This window comes from Rhea americana, unplaced genomic scaffold (genome assembly GCF_003343005.1).
Source record: "Rhea americana isolate MKP2758 unplaced genomic scaffold, rheAme1 scaffold_186, whole genome shotgun sequence".
In the NCBI taxonomy this organism is placed as follows: Eukaryota; Metazoa; Chordata; class Aves; order Rheiformes; family Rheidae; genus Rhea; species Rhea americana.
In genome coordinates this window covers 1,196,578-1,221,857 of record NW_028185994.1, presented here as the reverse complement: position 1 = coordinate 1,221,857, position 25,280 = coordinate 1,196,578, and the positions used below count along the sequence as shown (strand labels likewise).

At 40.8% G+C, this 25,280-nt stretch overlaps 1 protein-coding gene across 1 annotated transcript in view; it reads left to right on the top strand.

The window, feature by feature from the left end:
- The window catches only part of PAX5 (paired box 5), a 168,534-nt gene that overhangs the window by 89,314 nt on the left and 53,940 nt on the right, over positions 1-25,280 (top strand). The window contains exons 9-10 of the mRNA XM_085302123.1: positions 22-35; positions 2,417-2,515. Of these exons, the coding sequence (XP_085158249.1) occupies positions 22-35; positions 2,417-2,515 (113 nt within the window). The remainder of the gene's footprint in view (positions 1-21; positions 36-2,416; positions 2,516-25,280) is intronic.

Below are 25,280 nucleotides of genomic sequence, written 5' to 3'. Positions count from 1 at the left end.
ATGTCAGGAAGCCCTGAAGAGATTTCCTGCTTTGAGTATAGTAGATTTACATTTTTCTTAGAGCATCAGGAATTAAATAAGGACTCATGTCCACAGGGAATGGTGTGTGCTCTTCTTCAGATATCAGAAATATCAAACCATAGCCTGGCAGAGCAAAATGACAGCTTTTCCCCCCACTGCTCTGCCTACCCATTTCCCACTGCTGCTACATCACCAGCTGTCCAGATGACTCTACAAGACTGCAGCCCCCATTTTTTTCCAGATTAGTGCTTCAGGGAATTAAATAGCTCTTCTGTACAATTAAATGTGCGTACACCCAGTGCATAGGGAAGGTGGAGTATAGACATGGGGCAATGTGGAATGATATGGGAATGCCGAAATGTGTACAAAGTGCTCTGTTCTGCATAGCTGTAAAGAGCATYTTGCAGCAATGGTAGAGGAAGAATCTGAGGCCATTGGTGGTGAGCTGAAGTGAGCTGCAGGAAATTCGAGGATTGTAATACGTAGAACCAAACAGGATTTCTTTTAATGACACTTTCTGATAGGATCTGGAACTAAAAGTGTCACCAAAAAAGGAGCTTTCTTTGGTTGCACTTTTAGACAGAGAAAAGGCTGGATGACTGTTGGTGTCAGCCAATTGGGAATGGTTACTTGAGGATTTGCCTGAATCAAGGGCAGTGATTGTCAAGGTAAAGAAGAAATGGAGCTGAAGTAAAGCTGTGTGCAGCACATTTCAGTGAGAAATGTTAGAAGAAAGAAATTAAATGAAAATACATGAAGGCAAGGAGAGTTTCAGAAAAGGTATTAAGCTGAAAGAGCTGAGGAGTAGGACAAATTTAATGCAAAATTTAGGGAGGAGAATAGGAGACTGGTCCTTCCTGAGAAGTCTTCAGTCCAGAGTACCCTGGAATATGCACCCATGGGCAGAAGGAATGCAGCTATTTATGCTGGCAAAATGTATTTGACATGCTYATTTGGAAGGGGTTTGTATGGGAGATCCTTCAAGATAACAGAAGGGACATGTGCYTCATACAGATTGTGCCTTCGAGAGAAATATGCTTTTATTGATATAAACCTGCTAATTTGGGGCTATCAATACAAATTCCTTTCTATTTGAGATCTGAGCAGCAGAGAAACAGGTATCTGATGCAAAACATGCACTGAGTATGTGGCAAACCTCAGACTGTGTGTTGGAGCGCTCAGACACTTCCTGGAAAGTGGCATTTAAGTGTTTCTTTAGAGAYGATCACAATCACTCAAAACATCTTTTGTTTCTCTTTTCTTTTTAAAAATATTGCTAACATTTGATTTGGTGACGTGAAAAATTATGGGGACCTTATTTGCCCAGCATTACTTCAATTCTTCAAGGCCATTACACTGACTTAGACTGCAGCAATACAGTGGAAATCATCCTTAAAATTGTTATTTTAAGTTCATCTGTTTCTACTGCCTATTCTTCGCTGGAAGTCATAATTCTCTGATTGTTATGGATATGATTATGACCTCACTAATAAAGGATTAAAACTTTAAGTGAAGACAGTAATAGGGAAGGAAAACTTTAAAAGAAAACTTTCCAGTTTTGTGTAAATGGCTCCGATAATAAGAAATCATGAAAAAAGGCCAATAAAGATAAACTTTCTGCCACAGACCTCCTGAACATATGGGTTAGCCTCAGCTGCTGTAAATTGTCACAGCTGGATGGACTTTTCCAAGGCCATAGGACAGTGGCAATTTGACTACTGAGGTCATGTGCTCATTTACACTAGCTCTAGCTAATGACATTTAAAAATTCCCATAATATGTGAGAGCTTCTTTAAAATAGTCAGATGATTTGTTTTTAAACACACTTGGATTTGGAAATGATCGGCAACAAATCCACCCATTAAGCAAGCTTCTTTACTTACATGTGCTTCGTTGCTTGCGAAATGATGAGGAAATACTGCATTCCTAAGAGAAGCTCTGAAACCAGACACCCCAGTCACCATCTGCTCTTTAGTCTCTTCAAGAGTAATCACTGCAATAGGGYTTAACTAGCATGAACAAGTGTTTGTCACTCTAACAGACAAATAACTTTCATTCAGGCGTTACTGCCCTCAATTTGCTCTCCTGAATTTCCTCAGTAAGGAAARCTGTGTTTCCTGTTGGTTAGTTTGGCTTTTCTTTTCATAAAGAAGCTCATATTGGTGTTCTCCAAAAACATTAATGATAAGTACAGATCCATTTATTTTGAATACTTAATAGCATGTTTGCCTTTGAAATGGKCCAGTGTAACTGAACAAAAGGTTTTTCTTTTGCATCTACTTTTTCTCTACTTTTGTCATACAGGCAAAAACTGTTGTATAGTTACTTTATTATTGCTAAGATGCCTTTTGTTTCTTTTTCCAGGCAACTGAGTATTCAGCCATGGCATCATTAGCTGGTGGATTAGATGATATGAAGGCCAATATAACAAGCCCTACTTCTGCAGATATAGGAGCTAGTGTTCCAGGGCCTCAGTCATACCCTATTGTAACAGGTAAGGAATTTTCAAACACTGATAAGTGATGTAAAAGAGTGTGCATGCAAAATGCAGTGTGCTACCCTTTATGAAGGAATTGTGTCAGATGTGTAATCATTCTCTCAGAACAATCTCTTTGTAGCTGTGTGACTTTGTAGTAGGCTGGCCTGAAGTCAGATGAATGGCATGTATATATCATTAGTCTAACAGATGACACATCTCTTTTCACCACAACAGGATATGCCCCTCCACACCAACTCTACAGCCTAAGTGCCAATGTACAACTGAGAAGGAGAATGTTTTCTTGTGCTTTTTGCATTTTATCACTTGTTTTTCATAAAGAAGTCTGGTGTTTTTGAYTGGATGGGGTTTCTATTACATTTCAGACTGAATTGAATTTTAGATGCTTTTCCTTCCTACAAATACCTGCGTTTTGAGTCACTCTGGGAATTATAATTGTGCACTAAGGCTGAGCATTTAGCCAAAAGGTAACTATTTACTCTAGCAACACAGCATCATCTGCATTTCTTTAGCAGGCATGGGCAGAATTTGCTATGTGCATTGGTATTTTAGTTATTCAGGATTGCCCACACCACTTGGGAGGAGATTACCAAAGTAGAAAGAGAATCACAAAAGTATGTCCCTCAGGATCTGTGGGAATTAGAAAGGAGAACAAGGCRAGGAGGAGGTCTGGGCAAGAATGACCGACTGATAGAAGTGGCTGTTTTAGCTGGAACTGCTGGCAAAGAACTTCTGGTGGACCTACCTATGGAGAGTCTCAGAAAAGAAGTTCTTGGATCATATAGGGCAACTGCAGTAGCATCCGGTCTCTGGAGGAAGGTAGTGTTGATTCAGGAGTTCCAAAAGAACCGTCAAGTGAAGATGCCGAGCTGCTAGCAAAGAATTCACTTATTATTTAAACCTAGCTAGCACAACAGCGCTCTGATATGCAGTGAACGTGCTTGATCTTTATGTTTGGACATCAAAGAGCAAAGCACGGCTCCTTCAGCAGCTAACATGAGCTCCTTTAAAGGCAGCTTATGAGAAGCCTTGTGTTTCTTCCTCAGATGAGGATTCTGTGTACTTACACGTCAGATCTTTAAAAGTAACATGTATCTACAGCTGAAAGAATATGGGGGAAATTATTTCCTCCTTATCTTTCCAGAATTTCTAGCGATTTTCTTGTATTACTACTCCCATAGTGTCTGGTTCTGTAGTGTAGAGCTGGCTGATTGTATTTGCTAAAGCATGACTGATTATAGAAATGACTCTGCAAAGATTATTATATTTTTTACCTGAGTTCTTCTTGTGACATTAAATCCACTTGAACAAAAGTTCTAGATGTTGTATTTATTAGTTCTCACTGAGAACAGGGAACAGTTTTTATGATAACAAGCCTAGATAAAACCCGACATTGGTCTTGAATGTGACAGGGCTATAACAAAACATGTTTCTTACAAGACAGTAGGTATTTATATCTTTATTTTGATATTAATATAGAATTTTTTATCATCTGCATTCTCAAAACCTAGATTTACTTAAGCATATGAAAAGCATTTTAAAACCTATTGCTTTTCGATGTATTTTTTAAAATAGTCTTTTATTTTTCCTTTCTCTGCAGTGCTTGTTTAGTACTATTCAAATTCTAGAAGCACATGGAAGATCCAAACATTATCTGAGCTCTGTGGTAAYGGAAACACACAATACAGGAGAGTCACTCTCTGTCCTGAGGCTTTCATACTTAACTGAGAGGACATAACTGAGATCTTCAGAGATAGAAAGTTATGTTTTTGTTTTAGGTAAAGGCATGCATGCCAGGCATGCAAATGAAGGCACATTTAGTGATATAGCTTCCACCATAGCTCTGGACAAACTAGTCYGTCTTTTCTAAGAATTAAAGGGCTTTTCTGTTCCTACCTCTTTTCTTTCATTGTTGCTTAGCAAACAGTTTTTCAGCTGTAAAAGTGAGGATAAATTTCTACAAAGTGTCCAGAATTCTGTGTCCAATGGTGCTAATGGCTTGATAGCTTGACCTTACTTCTCAGAAGAGTTTCCAGTAGAAGTTACTAGATTATAAATACTTTTTTAACGGTCTTGCTATCCAGAGGCCAAGAGCTTCTGAAAAATTGGTGAGTGAATTGTAATATCCAGAAGAATCTTTTGGTGGAAAACATTATTTATTTTGGATTGTGTAAAGCAGAGCTGCAAATATGTGATTACACAACATTTTAGCGCAGAGTGGGCTACTGGTGTGCAGAGAGCTTTTAGCCTCATATTTTGAGATAAACGAAAGAAAGACATACAAAAGTTTAAGAAATGAATTTTGTTGTGGCCAAGAAAAGTAGGATAGTACTTTTGATATGATGATATTTGCAATTTAAGCTTCACCAGTTTTTATGAGAGTCTAGAGAGAGTTTTGGGCTGTCATTTGTAAAGAGACCTAAGTCTACTTCATTTCATCAGTCTTAAGTCTGTAAGACGTATCATAAGATGTTTTAATGCAAATGAAACTGAGAAATAAGGTCATATGATTACAGTTTTTAATTGTTCCTGTTGCTAGGCCATGGTTTGGATAACAAAACAGTATCAAGAGTTGAGTATCAAAAGGTCCCCTGTATGACTGTTGGAGGAAAATATAAGATTCCCATTTCCTAGCATGTTGGCAGATCAAAGCAGTGGAGATACTACTTGAAAAGAAAAGAACTATTAAACACTGGCRTTCATGACAGCCTTGCCTGCTGAAATATGTCTAGGGAAAATTTTAATGACARTTCTCAGTCCTGCTTCATCCACCACCCTCGTATTATGGACTGCCAGCCAAACATCTGATTTCTCTCTATCGTTTTTATGCTACGTTAAATATTAAGTTAAAAAATATTTCCCTTTTCTTAATGCTTGCTGCCATGGTTCATGAGTGCTCTCACCATTTGCAAGGCAATGACATGTGCCTGGCTCAGTACTGCTGTACTCAGCAGTTTCTGAGCAGTTCTTGATTGTTACTAATTACCTGCAGATGCATTTTCTCTGCTCTGGCTTGCTGATTCCGGTGTGGTAGGTATCACTTTGAAAAGACAAAGTGGCGCTGAAATTGACACCTTCGTTTGGCTCTCCGATATCTCGCAGAAGACAGATTGACAAATTCACAGGCGCTCCTGACTGCAGCAGGTGGGAGAGTCAGTTTGCATTAGCAGCAGCGTCCAGAAGTGACTGCTGACCGCCCTTGCAGCAGAGCCCAAGAAGTACATTCCGTTTTAGTAGCATCTGACATGAACCCTGCATGTTCAGAAGTGGGCTTTCATTTCTGTTCCTCAGGCAGATGTTTGAATAGGGGAACGTGGTCTTCTCTTAAGCCAGAACTTTTCTGTCACAGCTGTGCCTCCCTTACCTTGCTTACTCTTCCAAGAAGGTGGAAAAGCATTGTCAAATGTGCTGGTTTCTGTTCTGATGTGTTTGATGCACACAACTGTTCAGAGGAAGACTAAGACTCTACCAAATATAGATAAATGCTTCTTTACTCTTCTCATACTACTTTGGAACTACACCACAGAAGGAGTGTTATCTTACACGTTCCTTCTTGGGATCAGCCTTGAAGCTAATGTCCCCATAAACCCAAATACATTAGCTTTTCTGCCCATTTTATATGCATATCACAAAAGAGAGCAGAAAGACAACAAAATTGTGAGCAGAGTCCACTTGAAAAATGTCTTGAAGGATGGGAGAGGGGAGTACACTGAATGGCAATCACATTAAATTATTTGTCATGGCTTTCAGTGGGAGACTCGGGCTATGAAACATAAGTCTTCCTGGATTTCAGGCTGAAATGAGTATAAAGCAAGTGGGAAAATGCACGTGACTGAATTTTTTCAGTGTGGACGTATCCAGTAATTTAAATGTARTATAGGACGCTAGGCAGTTTTTTTCCATAGAAGACACAGATCTGTGACTAATGTAGATAACAGGGATATGATCAAATTTCCTTATTTCTAAATTTTTGTTAAATTCTTATGGATCTGAAAAACAATTGTTAAAATGGGAAAAATACATGTCAAGAAACAAGCTGTTTCTTGTTACTATTCTACTGTAAAWTACAATTTTTGGCCAGTCTCTCATAGTGTGCTTTTCCTTTAGGAATGCCCATTCTTACTGGGAACTCTGTTGCCTAATCTTAAGCTTGCCTAATATATTATTGGTCGTGTCATACTGTGTCTGCAATTTATGAACCAAAGTTTTGCCAGGTTTTGTTAAATGACAGTAATTGATTATAACATCTGAGGAGAGGAGCAAGGTGGTGGTAAGGCAGCTGGAATGGAAGGGCTGCCAAAAATGGAACATCATCTGAATGGTTAATGTTTGCAGCTGAAGTATATTTTGATGCTTTAAAAAGCAACAGCAATAAGAAAAAAACAGTCCCTCCAAAAGTCCAGGATCTCTTGCCAGGATTAAATGCTGTTAATATTTAGCATTTAGCTCAGAGAATCTGCCAAAGCTTCTTGCTTTTTAGCAAGCAAATACATGATGTAGAATGCAGATCACCTTAGCTTCAGAAGAATGATGGCAGATCTTTCTCAGCCAATGAATGGAGAAAGGTTAATCTGAACAACCCTGGACACGACCTTTCAGATGGAAGGAGTTTGGAGTCACCTTTCTCTCTGCACAGACTGCAATCTAGATATTGAATTTGGACTAGATGTCTASTTTTTGGATAGTTCAGTTAGACGGGAAGGATACCATGTTAGGAATTGATAGTGGTATTCCTGGTCATGGGGTGCTTTGAGCTTTTGTTTCCAGCTGGTTCCTCATTAGGGAGGTCAAGTACCCTTTGAGTTCGTGCTAGGGAGAGGCCTATATAAATGCTAAGCCTAGAGTGCATCTATGAGAGAGCAGCTAACAGAAATAGACCATAGGCACAGCCACTTGTGGAGAGGATGCAGAGAAGGAAGCCAGAAACTCTGCTGAGGGCAGTGTACACATGCTCAGAAATGACGGTGATGTGCCACAGGGCACAGTCTTCAGCACCTACCAGATCAAATACCCATGGCACAGCAGAGATCTTGAACTGGACAGTGTTCCCAAGGGAGGATGCATATCTGAGCAGGTCTAGGGCTGCCGGCAATTAGCCTTAGACTGCAGAGGCCTCAGAAAGGAGTGAGTGATAGTAGTGGAAGACTCCTGCTGAAAGAGGCTGGCCAGATTGACCTGTCATCTGAAGATATTTGCTTCCTGCTGGAGCTCAGATCTGGAAAACCGCAGAAGTGCTGCCAAAGCTTGTCCAGACCTTCAACTGTTCTCCTGCTGCTCTTGCATGTGRTACCACTTATCTTTCATGTGGGCATCAATTGTCATGTCATCCAGGGATGTCTGGAGGCATATCAAGAATGACCACAAGAATGGGAGCAGTAGGAATGGCACAGAGGCCCATGTAGTTTTCTCCTTGTTCCTGTTGATAATGGGGAAGGACTTGAGGAGGGAATGGATGCTACAGGTTGAGAACTGCAGGTTGGACAGCTSGTTCCAGCAACAAGGATTAAGCTTTTATGACCATGGGAAGTCTTAGAGGATTGAGGGCTTCTAGAGACAGTCAAGACTACTTGACCAAGTAGGGCAAAAGAATCTTGGTGAGTAACCTGGTGAGGCAAGCAGAAACAATAAAAGCAGGAGAGGAAAACCCACAGATGATTGAGGAAATGGCAGTCTGCATTGGAATGCAAAGGGTGCAGAGTGATGTGGACAAGAAAGACCTCAAAATCAGTAAAACAGAGCAGAAGGCAGTCCCCCTCAAGTGTATATACGCAGATAAGAAAGTGCTGAGGAGGTCACAATTATAATGAAAGTTCTTTTCCTGAGAAATCAACATGTCTGGATGCCTCTGTGCATGTGTCATGATGAACAAACAGGATGAATTAGAGGTTCGAGTGCAGTTGTGAGCCTATCATCTCAGAGAGATGTGTTGAGATAGCTCATAAACTTGAAATGCTGCAATGGAAAGATATAACTGGAAGGATGGCTGGGATGACAAGGGCGGGAAGGTGCTATTTATATGAGAGAGCAGCAGGACTTCATGGAGCTCTGTCTTGGGAGAGATGAGCRCTGGTAGATGGGGCCTCCTTCAAGGCAACTAAAGAAGCCTCACATTCACAGGCTCTGGTCCTCATGGTGTACTTGAACCACTTTGATATCTGCTGGCAGGACAGCACAGCAGAATGCATTTATCCATGTACTGTATCCAGGAGGTTTCTATGATGACAGTGTCCTCAGTTGATGGAGGAGCTGATGAGCGGAGTAGCTCTGCTGCACCTCATATTTACCCTGATAGGACATGTGAAAGTCAGGTGCAGCTTTGGCTGCAGTGGTGATGAAATGGTGGAGATCAGGATCCYGAGAGGAGTAATCAGGGCAAAAAGCAGGATGTTAATCTTGGACTTCAGGAGAACAGACTTCAGCCTGTTCAGGCAACTGCTTGGAAGAATTCCATGGAATACTGCCCTGGAGAGAAAAGGGTCCAGGAGAGCTGATTTATTGATTTTCAAGGATGACCTTGTCCAAGCCCAGGAAATGAAGCAGAAGTGGCAGAAGGCCTACATGGATGAACAAGGACTTTTGAAAAGAGTTAGGTAATAAGAGGTGGTAGCACAGTCAGGTGACCCAAGAGGAACATGGAGACACCCTCTGAGTGTGCAGGGCTGAGATTAGGAAAATCAAACCCACCTAGGGCTGAACCTGACAAGGAAGCGTGAAAGGCAACAAGAAAGCTTTTGCAGGTACATCGTCAGCAAAAGAAAGGCTGGAGAAAATGTGATTCCACTGCCGAATGGGAACACAGACCTGATTACAGTGGACACAGAAAATGCTGAGGTACCCAGTGCCTTTTGTGCCTCACAATTTTAGATTCTTCCTCAGAGACCTGTTTTCTGAGACCAGCGGGAAGCTCGGTGCAATGAAGACTTGCCCTAAGTGGAGGAGGCTCAAGTTACATAACATTTAAACAAACTGGTTGTACACAAGTGCGTGGGACCTGATGGAGTTCACTCACAAGTTCTGAGGGAACTGGCTGATGTCTTTGTGAGGCCTCTCTGGATTATTTTTGGAAGATCATTTGGGAGGTTTCTGGGAACTGGGAAAAAGCAAACATCACTCCTATCTTCAACAAGGGCAAAAAGGAGGATCCAGGGAACTACAAGCTTGTCAGCTTCACCTTAGGGCTGGGAAGATGATGGAAAATTGTCCAGGAAGTAATTTCCAAACATATGAAGGACAAGAAGGTGACTGAGAGAAGTCAGCATGGATTTAGGAAGAAGTCATGCCTGACAAACCTGACAGCCCTCTACATGAAATGACTAACTTGGTGTAAGAAGGAGGAGCAGCAGATGTTATTTATCTTGCTGCTAGCAAGGCTTTCAACACTGTCTCCCATAAAGTCCTCATAGAAAAAATGATTAAGTGTGAGCTGGATAAATGGTCAGTGAGGTAGACTGAAAACTGGCTGAACTGCTGGGCATAAAAGGTTGTGACTGGTGAATGAGGTCCAGTTGTAGGCTAGTCACTAGTAGTGTCTCCCAGGAGTCAATACTGTATACCTAGGCAGAGTATTTAATCAGTGTAAACTAGATGGGGTTCACATTGTCATGCACCGAACGCTTTTGGACCTCAAAGCAAACGTGACCTTTCTCTGCTGTGTTGTGAGCAGATTCTAAATACACTCTGCTCATATCAACACCGAATCACTTTTCCCCAAAATTTACTTTCTCTTCATTCTTSTCAAGCTGAAAACAGAAGTTTAACTAATAGATAGTGCTCTGCTTTTTTAAGCACTGATGTATCCTCTGGAGTTGATGCTGAAAGGAGCCAAGACAGGGCTATTTCTTTTTTCGCACAAGTCCTTGTTTGGTCTGCCTTTTATGACCTGTTTTTAATTATGACCTGAGACAATTAAATAACTTTTGTGTCAAATTGAAAATACATTGTGAAAATAAAAACAAAAATACAACTCCCTATACATGCCTTTGAGAAACATATAATAAAATAGCACTTTTATTCATTGTTGTACATCTGAAGTTAATATTAGTCAACTAACATTTCAGACATGCAAACATGTGGCATCAGAGTCAGCATTTCATTAATGCCAAGTGCAAAATTGCCTTAGTAGAGCTGAGAAACACACTGTGAAAACTACAGATGCTAATCCTTCTTCCTGGGCAGAAAAGAAGATTTTATTTTAATTTGAATCACACTGTAATCAAAATTAAAAAAAAAGGCAGCATATCTAGTTGGTTCTGCAGTTGTTGATTTAGGTCTAAATCCAAGTCTTGGTGACCACAATGAAACAATAGCCACTGATTTCATTAGGAAATAAGATCTGACCCATAAGTTAATTTGACATTTTGCGTTTTAAGAATCGTGTAGCAGTGGACTCACCTCTCTGAATTCTTGCCATTTAAAAATTAGGTGGCTGGTCTATGGTCATCACTGTAGGAGGGTTTCCAGATGATGGAAAGGAGAGAGCACTTCCAGAAGGCGCTTAAGAAGGACTTATCCCACATATGTTTTGTATCTACGTTGGGAGTAGTCTTTAGAGGGCATCTGTTTATCTCAAATGACTRTAAAGGGAACTAAGAATAATTAGCTTAAACTAGAGCTAAGCAAAATTAGATAAATCTAGCCTATTGGGAGGAAAAGGGGTTACATGGATGGGACTTTGGAGGATATCATTATCTAGGTAGCATTTGCTGAAATATTGGTAAGCCRTAGTTTAAAAACTTTGTTTTCATTAGCTGAATGCAAAAATTTACATTATTTTGACTTTCAACTAAAATACTAACAGTTTTAAATTCAAAATTAAATGTTTTTTTTCAAAGTGAACACTTTAAACATCCCATTCCATTCCTGTAAAATAAGGATAATTTAAAATTTTCAGAATTCCTTTTTCTAACTATTTCTTTTTTTGCTAAAGTCAACACATCTTTGAAGAGAGTTAAAGGTGTGTTTTTTTTTCTAAAATAGCTTTTTCTGCTGGAAAATTGTTTTATTAAAATTTTTGTTGGCCATTTCTAACATTAATAATAAAAAATCCTTCTTCTAAGGCCATTATGTTTTGCTCATATAATCTGTCTCTCCATGGAAATGTTTAGCAATGTTTAAATATTATTAGCAAATTATACTTTTTTTTGTGGATTTTTTCTAAAGTGCAAAGTGGTGTTGGTAGATGCTTGTTCGTAGCACGGCACAATGCTAGGTTTACAGCTCACTGCCTACATTTAATAGATAGAAGTGCAGATGCGTTTTCCAATAATCTATTCGTCACTCCCTATAAGGCCTGTCATGTTAAAGACTTGAAAAAGGGCCACATAAACTCTTACGGAAAGGCAGCCAATCTCAAAAACAGAAGTGTCATTTTTAATGACAGGACTGAATCTAACTGAAACATTGTTGAATTTTTCCATTTTTATGAATTCTTATCTCACCATTAAAAAACAATAAGCATGTTTGAGAAGGCAGAATAGGCCATCTCACTTGTACCCAGTAAGACCCAGCCTATTAACTGGTACTTTTGATGATGTACAGCTTGATTCTATCGGGAGTTTTGCTGTGGATTTAAATGCTGAGTTTAACTGTGGCAAACACGTTTTAGTGCAAAGCACGTGTAATAACAATTTGCATTTACATAACATCTTTTACTTAAGGATTTTGAAATCTCTAATTAATTAAGTCTTTTCCGTCCTTCCCCCTAATACCACTGTGGTATGGATAACAAATATAATTTTAAACAGAAGAGCCATACTAGAAAGATTAAGACAACATGATTATGATGCCGCCAGTGTTGGCTCCTGATTGCAGTGAGGCTGGGGCTTGTTTTGCGAGCGCACTGAGCAACTTTGGCTCTTGTTCACTTCGGTTGGAATGCTCCGAAAAAGAAAATTTGGCATGGAACCAGCTCCACACAAATGGGTGGAAATCTTACYGACTTCAACCATCGTGCCCCAGGTTGGTCTTCTGGACCCAAGAGAAATCCACACAGTTTTGTCACAATCTACAGCAGACTGGGGCTGAGCCAAGTGTTTCAGATGCTCAGAGCTGCCAGTGCAGCTTGCAGTGTTACCACGTCAGGGCATCAACAACCAATTATTTCCAGAGGGACGTTTTATGCTGCCAGAGAAATGTTGTAAATCTATCTTAGATCTCTAGACTGGAAATGAAAATAATACAGAGGAAAACGCTCTAATTGGTATAAATGCATTCTGAATTGCTTTTTTTGGCCTGCAGTAATATTGATACATCAGAGAGTGTCTGTACAAGGCACCAAAATGGTATTTCCAGGTGGTTAGAACGAGACATTGTCATCTGTGTGTGTGCAGGCACCACATCACAGAAATAAAGCCTAATGGTAGTCTGATTCGGGCCATAGAAAACATTTCTAGGACAAAGTAATCATTATGATGACAGTAATCAAAAAGACTCCCAAACTTGCTACATCTCRAATAATAGGTGGCTTTGGCTGGCCTAATATGAGCTGCTTCTCATCTGGTATTTGGCTAGTTTGAAGATGACTTTTATTTACACCTGAAACAGTCAGTTATTATATTGRTAGTTCTGGAAGCCATTTGGGGAAGAGAAGATTTTTTTTTGCTTACATGATAAAGCAGAGATAATTCAAAGGTGTGTGCACCACTGAGTAACAGAGAGCATAATATAATCAAACTTGCTGGTTCCCATCAGCTAGAATTGTGACATCGTCACTTTGAAAAGGGAATATACTTAAAAAAAAATCCAAACTGAAAGAAATCTACCTAAAGGGCCCAGAAAAGAAAAGCTACAAAGTCTGAAGYGTGCAAAATTAGGATAATCCTGAAGATTAGTGGGTGATAGTATCTCCAAATGCTAAGCAGTATAGGTGCTTCCTGAAAGGCTTTGCTCTGAGGACTGAGCTCTTGAACTTCATGCAACAATCTGTGGGAAGGCTTTGGAGACTGTTTCAGTGTATTATCAGTAGCTTGTGTTGTTTGCTGTTTTGTGAGGTCTGACAGGTTCATGCTCACACACATTTTCACTCTGTAGCCCAGCTGGGACCTAACAAAAGTGTTTCTGGCTGAGATCAGGTGAAAGGMAGCCAAAGGAATCCAAATATTCTAATGATGTTGCAACAGTTTTTAGGAGAAGGGTAACATTTCCTGCTGCAGAATAGAAAAAAAAAACCTCTTGCTTAATTTTCCCACTACTTTATTTGGAGTWCGTCTTTCTATAGTTATTTCTTATGGAAAAATCTCTAAACACTCAGATGTTATCTAGGAACAGAGATTTTGTAACAGCTTTATGGACCTTTTATAATGGATCATTGTTTCCTTGTTACTTGCAAAAAAGCAGTATTTAAACAGGTTGAAAATGYAAGAATTTCACGTTTTGATGTCATTTCTCTTCAAAATATTGAATTTTAATGAAAAATACAAAGAATACTTTTTTTTGCTCTTTATAACTATGGAAAAGTTTGTTATTTTTTAAATACTGGCAAAAAGAAAATGTCATTGGCATTTTTTTGAAATACAGTTTGCTGATTTTTGACTAGCTAAATCCATACWCACTTTACTACAATGAAACATGAAAATTTATTCACAGGAATATCACTTGTGGAAATCAGAAAGAACAAGCACTATTTGTTCTGCTGGGAACTTGAAGCCCAACTTTGGTTTTTCACACAGACATATGTGACTGAAAAGTGAACTCACAGCAGTAGAGTAAAAGGAATATTAAGGTCACACTGGCATTCTCTTTCTTTTCATCATGCACTTGTAACAATCCTAGTACCTTGAATATCCTGTGCTGATACTGTACTTTGATTGGGCAATGACTCTTAAAAATGGCTTGTGTATGAGGAATGTTTCTCTAAACCTGTGCACTACCCCCCCTCAGTCCAGGGTTTTATTTTGGGAAGTTATGAGCTCTGATGTGGTGGCTCTCTCGGAGATAAACATGATTCACAGGAAGGCTGATGCTGGGCTGCCGGGGGCTGAGAAGCTGTAGAAGAGGAGAATGTTTGGAAGAGTTTGGCAGAAAGCCACCACATACTGCTTGCTGCTGCAGCTGTGATAATCAGAAAGTTTGTAAGAGGCTCCGAAATATTGGGAGAGATCAGTAAGATTCCTTTTGCAGAAAATCCCATTTTCAGCCCTAAAAAAGAGGGCAGCTTTTGCTACCCGTATCTCTGTCAGTGTTGTGATAGGGATGCAATGCAAACACAGAATGTTCCCAGGCAGTGTAGAGTCTTGAAAACGTCTGGTAGTTTTTTCATTCCCAAGTAGAGTTATCTTCTGTGCTGTCTAAGCCTAGGTGTCAGTCTATGCGGACCAGCACCCAAATTCACCCTGGTTTTACTGCTTCCCACACTGATGCAGAGATAGACAAGCTGGCTGAGCATGCATTAGCTCAGGACCAAATGTGACCTGATCTTGCCAAGACAGCTTCACTCAGCTTAATCAGGCATCTGGACCCCAAGCTGGCTGGGGTTGTTGTCCCAGGCCACCTTTTGATCTCTCTGCATTGAGCTGTACTTGATGGCAAGCAAGGAGCAGCAGTCATATGAACTAGAATAAACTGTGTTACTCTGTGAGCAGAACCAGCATCACATACTCCGAATCTTTTGACCCTATCGTCAGGAATGGTCTTGTCCACTATATAAYTGTACCATTGCTTCCCTAATACCTTCCAATCAATGTCAGCAAAACTGGAGGGAGAGGGAAACACCACCAAGAGTCAACAGCAAACCTGCACAGTGCCTGTTAATTTGATGGCCAACATACATGAGGTAGCTTGTTCTATTTCATGTTCCATGCCACCATGAGGTAGTGGGCAGACCATATATTCTTGGTGGCCAGCCAGCACACATGGTCATAGATCCAAGCGTGCTGCAGTATTTGCTGTATTTTCTCCAGGCAACAAGATGAACAGAGCATAGTCAGTATGTCATATAAGAACATTCAGAGGACAGTGGGAAGAGCTGAGGTGCTGTAGATCAATCACAGGATGAGCAACCTCTGGGAAGAGGGAAGTATCACAGAATCACAGAATGGTTGAGGTTGGAAGGGACCTCTGGTGATCATCTAGTCCAACCCCTTGTTCAAGCAGGGTCACCTAGAGCGTGTTGGGCAGCATTGCATCCAGGCAGGTTTTGAATGTCTCCAGAGAAAGAGACGCCACAACCTCTCTGGGCAACCTGTTCCAGAGCTCTGTCGCTCTCACAGTTAAGAACTTGTTTTTCCTTATAGAAGGTATCAACTTRGAAGGTATCAACTATAGCTATTCCTCTAACAGCTTTATCTGTTTTGTGCTCCCATTCTGTATGTTAGTCTCCAGGATCCTCCTGTTCTGCAGTTGACCTCTTGCAGAAACTATGCACCACCATTTATCCCAGCTGTCCAGCTCTCCCTTCAGGAGCAGACTGAAGGAAGAGAACATGTTTGTGACCACAGCAATGGAGAAAGCTGTTGTTTCCGTAAAAGCTATACTTTAAAGAGTACAGTGTAAACCTCCTGCACACATCTGTGTATCCTCTGCTTTGACTCCAGACCTGGCACACCAACAGTTTAAAACTATCTTACACAATGAGGACTCAGATTATTACATTATGCAGAGATGCAGAGCCGGACAAGTAATGGAAAAAATCCAGGCCAAAGTGCCTCCCCAGCTTGTCTTCCTCCAGAGACAGTATCATTTGAGGCTGGTCTATACTCATGACAACTTACCTTCCTTATTGGCACAGTGGTCATGGTGAGATTGGAGGGATCAAATCCAGTGCATTGCTTGCCACATAGCCAGTCTCAGGATTATAATACTCAGACAAGTGGCATCAAAGAGGTTTGCCCCAGCTGACAGGCCATGTCCCAGCCAGCTCAGAGCATTCTCCCTGGCTTCTCAGCTTGCTCTTTCCTTTGGATACCCTGCCAGCGAYGGTGAGAAAGCTTCAGTGTCACAGACGTCCTGTTGAGAGCACAGTATCTCTGTCCCCCCAAATCCAAACTCCTCTCCTCAAGGGATTCCTTTCTTTGACCTTTGTAATTATTCCTATTCAATCTTACTTCATGTTTTGAAAATTTTTCCCTTTCTGTTTTCTCTCTCCTCTCTTCCCCCCCTGCAAAAGTCTACTACTCCTCTCCAGTGTATTAAGGATGTGAGTGAAATTGATGACTAGAATGTCTCAAGCCTTTATGATGATGAATGACTTTCACTGCCAAAGCTTTTATTGTCTGTGATTTGGGAAGAAAGGGAACTGATTTATTGTGGTTGACTGTCATGCCATTTAATACAGTTATAAATCCTGACGTCACCGATGGGTGGTGTGAACTAGAGAACTCCTCTGGCCAGTCTCCCCCTCGTTTTGTTTAATTTTTATGACTACTTGTTGTCACAGCTCTTTGCTTGCCTTTCTCAGTTATGGTGGTCAGAAGGTACCATACAGGAGGAAATTTAAAAGCACAGGAATTCCCACATTGAAGATGGCTACCAACTGCTGGAGCAAAAACTGTGTTGACTGCTCTGGGGCTTCATGAGGCCATCAGTGACCTTTCACTGTCTGGGGCCGTGGCTTCTGTGCCCCTGACTAATGCGAGGCAGGGATAAGGGATCTTTGTCCATGCTGTGTCAGGGAAAAGCACTGCAGTACAAGCACGAGGTGACCCTCAGGCAGACAGCGGGGCGGATCTGCAGCTGCTCTGTGCCATGCTGCAGATCACACAAGAAGTTGGTTTAAATGGCAGAAGTGAAGGGCAGGGGCATGGAGGGAGGTGTGGAGGCCAGGCTGCAGGAGAAAATCGTGCCTGAGATGAGCAGAGCAGCCTAACATCTGCTTCATATTATTTTGAGAGACCAGCTGGGCTCTTTTGGAGACATASGGGATCCTTGTCCTACCTCTCATCCCAGTGTCTCCAGGACTGTGGTGAGACCAGTGTGTGATGCAAACAGGTCAAGAACACACATCCCACATCCTGGGCCAGGACCATTCTGAGACACAGGCTGAAAGGGCTGGCATCCTCCACACTTGAACATGGCAGAAAGGGGAATTTTGCACTCTGGGCTGGAGCTAAATTGTGTTAGTTGTTTTTTTTAAAAAAAGTTTTTTTCCAAGAGCTCTCAAAAATACATATTTGTTAATGTCTAAATATCCTAATTGTGTTTTTTTACACTGCGCTTTAATGATCTTACTGTAATCTTCCTGGTAGAAACAGCACAACAGGTTTTATACAAAGTAAATTAGGCAGTAGTAACACTGCTGCTTTCTACAGCTGATTTTGCAGCCAAATTGCAAAGTGTTTCCACTCCCCAGGTTTTAGAGAGAAAGAACCAACCAGTTTAAGCCTGTGATAAAGAACACACAGTGTGTTAGCAGTAAAATCAACTTCTTAATCTGCATTTCCGTATCTGGTTCAGCTCAGCCGATGAGACCAGGTCACAAATCTCTGATCAAATAGCATTTGGTCAAATGGCATTTTAGGAGACTGGCAGAAGGTAGCAAAGACTGGCTAAAAAAAAATTACTCTGTCTTTTATTGCCACGAGACTGAGAAGTCACTTTTGTTGTCAGACCCTGTTATGTTGGGGAGGGTACAGTTAAATAAAAAGATGCATTACTGGCAGAGCCAAGTTTTAGTTTAAATATTTGTATTTAGTATCAGGCTCTGTGCATGTCAGTGGCATGCTGTAAATGAAGCAAGTGGAACTGCACAAAGAAAGGACAGGGATGGGATTGTGTCAGAGGTGGAGTTACGTGATTCCATAGTGAAGCTATATGCATAGCTTGGTTGCAACAAAGAAACACCCCCTTCCTTCTCCACCACTTGTCCCTGTGGTGTGAATCAGAGGCAGTCAAAATTGTCTTCAGTGCTTGCAAAACAAGTAGATAATAGAATAGACCTCAGCAGCCCCCACTGGCCCTTTGAGTAGTTCTTGCCAGCTGGCAGCTTCCCACAGAAGTGTCTTGAGAARGGATAGAAAGGAGAGAGAGAGGAGAAAAGCTTTGGAAGTAGTTCCAGGATGTAAGCGTGGAAGAAAGCCTCGAGATGAGCACTGACTGGCTGACAAGCCAGAGGTGTATTTGGTACAAACCTTCAACCCAAACAACAAGGGTTTGCAGTAATGTGATTATCATAGAATTAGCAGGATACACCAGAGGATTGTGGGGTGGATTTCTAGTTGAAACTGTTTTTACAGTTTTAATTTTRTTGGGAAATGAAGGTCATACCTTTTTTTGTTCCAAAGGAAGAACTAGATTTTATTCACACACAAAATAATAAGGAGATGATGTTAGTGAGGAATGGGCAGTCTTTATATGAAATAAAAATAGTTTGTCTAAAAAGTYTTTTGTTTTCTCAGAATATTTTTGATGAAAATATTTCTATTAAGTGTAGCCACAACATCTGTGGTAACTGGACAGACAAATAGGCATGCAAGGACAGCACTGAGGGAACACTAGGAGATTCAAGAAAGGGGTGGACAGACATGGAAGGACAGAATTTCAACACTGCTTAAAGAGGAGGAAAAGAGTCTAAAACTTGKTTTTTTAGGGAAAAAGATATTGTAAGTTATGTGACTGTTTTTGAACTGGAAGGAGGGAGGTGGAACATTAGCTAAAGGGGCTGATAGGGGAAACAACACATAGCAACCAGTACTGCTGCTCTGGAAGAAGGTCAGCTCTGTATCTTTCGTATTTCCTTCAGATTTTCATAAACTTCTTTCAAATTTTGTCACCTCCTGTTTTTTTCTGGCTATGCCATAAGATTGCTGGGTTTCTGTTCCTGTTTAGTGGATTCCAAAGGCTGGCTTTCAGGTCTATGTTCGGACTTCGTTACCTTTCCCTTTTACAAGTAGGCGAGGTGCTCGCAAAACTTGCTAGCTGTTCAGGAATATCTACTGGAAGGGCTTTCCTGTAAAAGTGAGAATTTCTTTAAAGCTAGGAATTTTCCAAGAAGAAATCTCATTTTTACATTTTTACAATATATTAGTTTTGTGCCTCTGATTWTTTTTTTTAATCTGAAAAATCACTTTTGATCAACCCAGTATTTTCTTGGGCAGAGATGAAATATTTTGAGCAGAATATTCAGTCTTTGCCTGTGTTTCRTGGTGTATGGGAATTGCAGTTCCACGTTACCTTCTGCCCTCTGGTCTGAACTTACTAGAGRACACGTTCCACAAGATAATTCATGCATTTATTTTTTTTTCGGAGCTACCTTGTGCATCAGTTCAGCTCCACATCTGATATGTTACAGAAGATGCTGTCTACCCATTCAGCAGATAGGAAAAAGAGTGGCACTGGAAATATGAACTTCACTCTCGAAGGGTAGCTGAAAAATATAGTTTTGTATTGAAGAGATTTCAAACAAGGTGTTTGGTTATTTCACCAAAAGTAAATAAAATGTTTCAACCTCAATGATTAAAAAAATATTTTGATAGAAAAACACTGAAACCCAAATGTCTCAACATTCCCAGTGCTTTGCTTTTTCCATTACATGGATTCCAGATAAAACATCTAATTTCAGCTTCTCCTCTTATTCCAGGATAAAAATTACATTGTGGAAATATCAGAAGTATCATATTTTTGTTGTCAATCTAGACTCTGTTATCCCTAATTAAGATCTTAAAAGTTGCTGTTCAATATTTCCTTTCTGAGAAGTATAGAATTGTTGATGTCATTAGAAATGATCTTTAGATTGTAAATGTCTCCATTTCAGATTAATTCCAGGTGCAGATCATAAATATTGATTATTGTGAGATGGAAAATTTTAGCTTGGGATTAACTCCTCTGCAATACAAACCAATTGAAGTTTTTTTTTTCCTCTTTGCTTATCTAGCAAGCTGAATAATTGACTGCCAGCATACTCTCTCTGTTCCTATTTCTGGATCTACTGGCAAGCTGTAGAGTCGTGTTTGTCTGTGTAGATGTTTGCAGCACTCACTCATGCATGCGATGGCTGTGAAGTGAAGGTATCTATTTGCATGAGAAGAGATTGCAAGGTGCAGCCCTGCTTTGCCTAGTTTCTTCCCAAGCCTTTTGTAGTCACAAGGTATTGCTCCATCACAGACTACATCTGGCTATGGCGTGCCTAGTATCAGAATGGAAATGCCACAGTCTCCAGACAGGATGAGATGAACTGGTATGTGGTCAGTCATTTGAATCAGTGTTGCTCAAGGATTTTGAGGTTATGACTCGTGGTAGACAGAGTTTATCTGAATCAAGTTTTTAAGGATCTTTGGCCCAGGCACCTTTTCTCCAGTCTCTTCTCTTCTGCTCTCAGTGCACCCAAAAACCCTCCAGATGTCATTGATACTCCTTATAAGGAGGCTGGAAATCAGGTTTTGCTTCTTTTTCTTGTTTGACTGGACTCAGATCTTTCTTGGCTGCTGCCAAATGACTTCACCTATAGCCTCCACGATTTTCAGCTGACTGGTGGRAAGCCCGATGCTCCTTACCTGTGAGAGCAAAGTCCCATCCCTGAGTGAGTCACAGTTCAGTCCAAGTGGTTGACAGCCCTTGAGCACTCTCATCTGGAGTGCCGGATGATGTGACCCACAGTTCTCGGCTTGCTCAGCTTCTAGACACGAGAGGGTGCTCCTGGCCATTGTGTGCTGATTCCTACACCATCTCAAAACGACATGGGCACTGTGGCGGTCTGGAGTCAAGGCGTCTGTAGAAAGGCTGGAACCAGGTGGTGCTCTGGAATTCTGTGGAGTCATATATGAGAAGCTGGATTGTGTCCTTAAGTCAGGAAGTGTCACGATTCCTCAATATGGGGAGTTTTCCCCATAAAAAAGGAGGAAAAAAATGAAGGTAAGAGGAAGAGGAGACTTTAAGGGACAAATGAGGGCTGGTTGCTCTTTGAATTTCAAAGTGGATACCTCCCTGAGTAAGAAAACCTACTTTAGGGCCTCACCTGGATTTCTCTGATTTTCGCCAACCTTGTTTTCTGGTGTTGCCAGTCCTTCTTCACCTTACACAATTGCCCATCTTGGCTTCTTGGGTTCTAGCTCAGCACTACCAAATGAAGCTGTGTCTGCTGTGGCTCCTTGGTGTACCATGCCCAAAGTGTCTAGAGGTTCCCAGCCTTTTCCTTTTCACAGGTTTAGCTGGTTTCAGCAATATACAGCAATTTGATGTTGAGAGTGGGAAGAGAGCAGACCGAGGCAGTCTATGACTCGCCCTCTTCGTCCTGATGTTCACGCGTGCATTCTCTTTCCAGAGCATCATGGGTCATCCTCAAACTTTGGGTGAACATTTCCAGAGTTGTAACACTAGTTAGCAGCATGTGTGAGGAGATGTTGGGCTATACTGTTTGGTGCTCTGCTCCAGGAGTTCAAAATGTTCAGAATAGCCCCCTGTATTAAGAGTTTTTTTGGTCATATGGTCCACATGCTAATGTCACAACTCAGTGTGCCCTAAAGCACTCCCCCCCCCCATTTGCTGGTGTTCTGCTTCTTGCAGGAGAAGGTACCAGATTGCGACAGGTACCCACAGTAAYGATGGTTCATCTGGCTTTTCTTCCTCTGATCCTCTTCAGAAAGCAGCTTTGATCTCCGAGGCYGAGGGTGCATTGCCTTGCCTTCAGTGCTCAGGCTGTGACAGAAAAAGCCTTGGAGATGCCCGAGGGCCCTGCTTGCATATWAAGGCAGAGGAGTTGCATAGAAGTACACATACACTACTAAATTGGAAACTTCTACTGACAGCAGGGGTCTTTTGATTTCCAGAGCTAAACTGTGTACAGTTTAACCCTAGTAAATTACACATCYACTCATGAGCAGCTCTTCTGTCTTGAGTGCACCTCGTCTATGAGTAATGGCTTTGTGGACCTCGGGAATGAATTGGAGAAAGCAGGGTATGTAGAAGAACCTACCATAAGGATTCACTTTGAGATGTGCGTTAATTTTGTTAACCTTCAAATACTTGCTAAGTATGTGTGAGGTTCTGTTAGGTGGTTGAAAGTGTGCTTGATTTTCATTTTCTGCAGAGTGAAATGCTGTCTTCCACGCAAATTCATTCATTTTTAGAGGCAWTTATTGCTTCACAATAAAATGCTGCCAATGTTCATGTTTCCATCTGGATCTCATACCATGCTTTCTTGCAACTTTAGTGTCTGGAGTTATGTTATTGCAAGGCTGATATTCTTTACAAATTTTTACTAGCTTTTTAGTCCTCTTGGCTGCAATGAGAGGCTAGACAATATCATGGAGTGGTTGAAGCTGAAAAGGAACTCTGGACATCTCAAGCAGGGTTTTAGAGCAGGTAGTCCAGGACCCCRTCCAGTTGGGCTTTAGAGTATCCTCAAGGATGGAGACTCCTCAGCCTCTCTGGGAATCTTCCTGGTGTACAAAAAACTTAAATATTGGAATATAAGCAAAAAGAAAAAAATATCTTACTTAAACATATTGTGTCACTCTCAAGATTTTTCTAACATTTTGAGCAGTCAGCTCTGCATTTGTAGACAGGAACAGGGATCCCTTGGACAGCAAGCTTTTCAAGCTACTGATCCTCTTTRTTTTCTTGCAACTTTCTAGTAGTATAGTGATTACTGTAAAGACAGTCTTACAGAGCCTGCTGTGCTGCTCTTGTTAGAAGTATTGCTGTGCCTCAGAGAGRAAACAACAATAAAGAGAATATGTTGCTTCTGCATGTGTTAAGAGCACTGATCAAACCACATGAGATCCCATTTCAGACATAATGTGCATTGGAGGGCAAAATTAGATTGAGAAGTAAATGGAGCCTAAAACTTCCATAGCTTTATTTGTCAGAAAGCTGTTCCTTTTGTATGGTTTTAATTCTCATAGTTCTTCTATTCATTGCATGTAGCATGCTGGCTGGAGTACATTTTAGAAATAATGGGTTTTAAAAAGCCCATCTTTAATTTGGCCCTTGTTGTGAGGTGCATCAGGGCAGTTCACACCTAAAATAAGGGGATATGAAATGCAGAAGCATGTTACACAACAGTGGCCAAACAGCCAGACTAGCACTGTCTGCCTTTGAGCAGGAAATGGTGTTTCACTTGGGGCTTTCYTTTTCCTTTTGGTTTTGGTTTATTTTGCATTTATTTATATTTTGAACCATTTGAAGTTGGCTTTATTATTTTTATTTTAAGATAAACTTTCGTTTCATTTCTTCTTGTAAAAACAATGTATGACAAACTGTATTTTTGCAAAAAAGAATATTTTGTAGACTTTAAGATCACTGGTGCTGGTGTGCCCRTTATATATTTGTGACATTTTCTTTCTCTGTCCCTTTAACATGTCTGTTTGACAGGAATAGACTAACTAGTTGCTTAGTTAGTAGACATATAGGGTTTTTTTTGGCCTTTGAAGGCAACACTTGATGTCATACTCAAACTATCACAGATTGCCAAGCACAGCCCTCGATGTACAGTGAGGAATTCCCTTCCGAAATCGTGAAAGTGACAGATCTGTGTAACTGGCATCAGTGGTAGGTCCAGAGTTGGAAGGGAAGCATGTTTGCATGTCTATCCCATGCAGGCATTTATGCAGGTATGCTTTCAAATCACATTTCCCTTGTCAGTTTTCTTTTCAGAAACAGAGCTTCAAATCTAGACTGACTTGTCTCACACTGTTTCATGAACTCCTACACATTGATTGGTTGCAATGTTCTTTTCCCGTGTTGCATTCTGAAGAATGGAAATACGAATGAAGAGATGTGCCTACCTCCTGCKGTTTTCATGGAAATCTCTGTCCTCTTCTCATTGTCGAGTGACAGAAGGATGCCAACTCCCATGTTTACTGTTAATCTCTGTGTAAAGAAGAGGCACAGCCCAGACCCTCATCTTATTTGTATGACTCTATCAATTTCAGTTTGAATGAAAATCTGGCACTATGTTCTCCGTTTTGAGATCTCATTTCACAGTGTGCTGGGAAGTTCTCTTGAGGAGGAATTTACACAAAAAAAAAAAAAAAAAAAAGGATCAGCAAATACTGCTCAAATGTCTTCATCCTTACAGTAGGGGAGGACAGTAGCCCTCTGTATTCACCAGCAGATTGCTTTCCTGGGGGTGGAAGATGCTTGGGACCTGGAAGAACTGCTTTGTCTTGTTCTCGATAGCTGAAGCCCAGGCAGATGCTCCACAACACTGGTTCAGCAGTCTGTGTCCCAGGAGCGAAAGGGGGGCTTAGTTAGGGCCTAAGGTCAGTGCAAGCTAAGGAGGCCACTCAGGCTGTCAGATCTTCATAGTCTGGTTCCTCCCCTTAGTCCTTTTGCAGATCCTCRGAGGAGTAACCGAATCTCTGGCTGAGATCCACACTAAAGGTCTACACTATGTTTTGACAATGGCCCGATGGCCTTGTTCCCCCTACTGCTCGCAAGAAATGCTGAGTCTTATTAAAAATTAAATGACTGGGAAGAGAGATCATTTTCCTGTCCTGTGAAAAAGTTCAGAATTTTGATTTTTTCATGTCTATTTCCAAGTAAATAGCTCAAATTTGAGAGAAATTTCATGACTTAAAATAGCAAACATGACAAAACCAGTCCAAGGCAGTCTGTACTTCTTGTTTTTATTTGACCATCTTTCTGTCTACTCTCAGTACTTATATTTTATGTGGAGAAGTAATTCCAAACCTGAAAATAGGAGTTTTTTAAATTTAAAAAAATCGAATATTCTAACAACTTCAAAGCTTTTCCCAGGAACTTTAGGAGTTAAAGTATCCAACTGAACAGCCACTCTGCCCACTATACCCCAAGTTCAGGTTTCTGGGATTTGGATTTTTGAGGGTGTCTGGCTTTTAATGAAAGGAGTTTATTAAAAAAAAAAAAAAAAAAA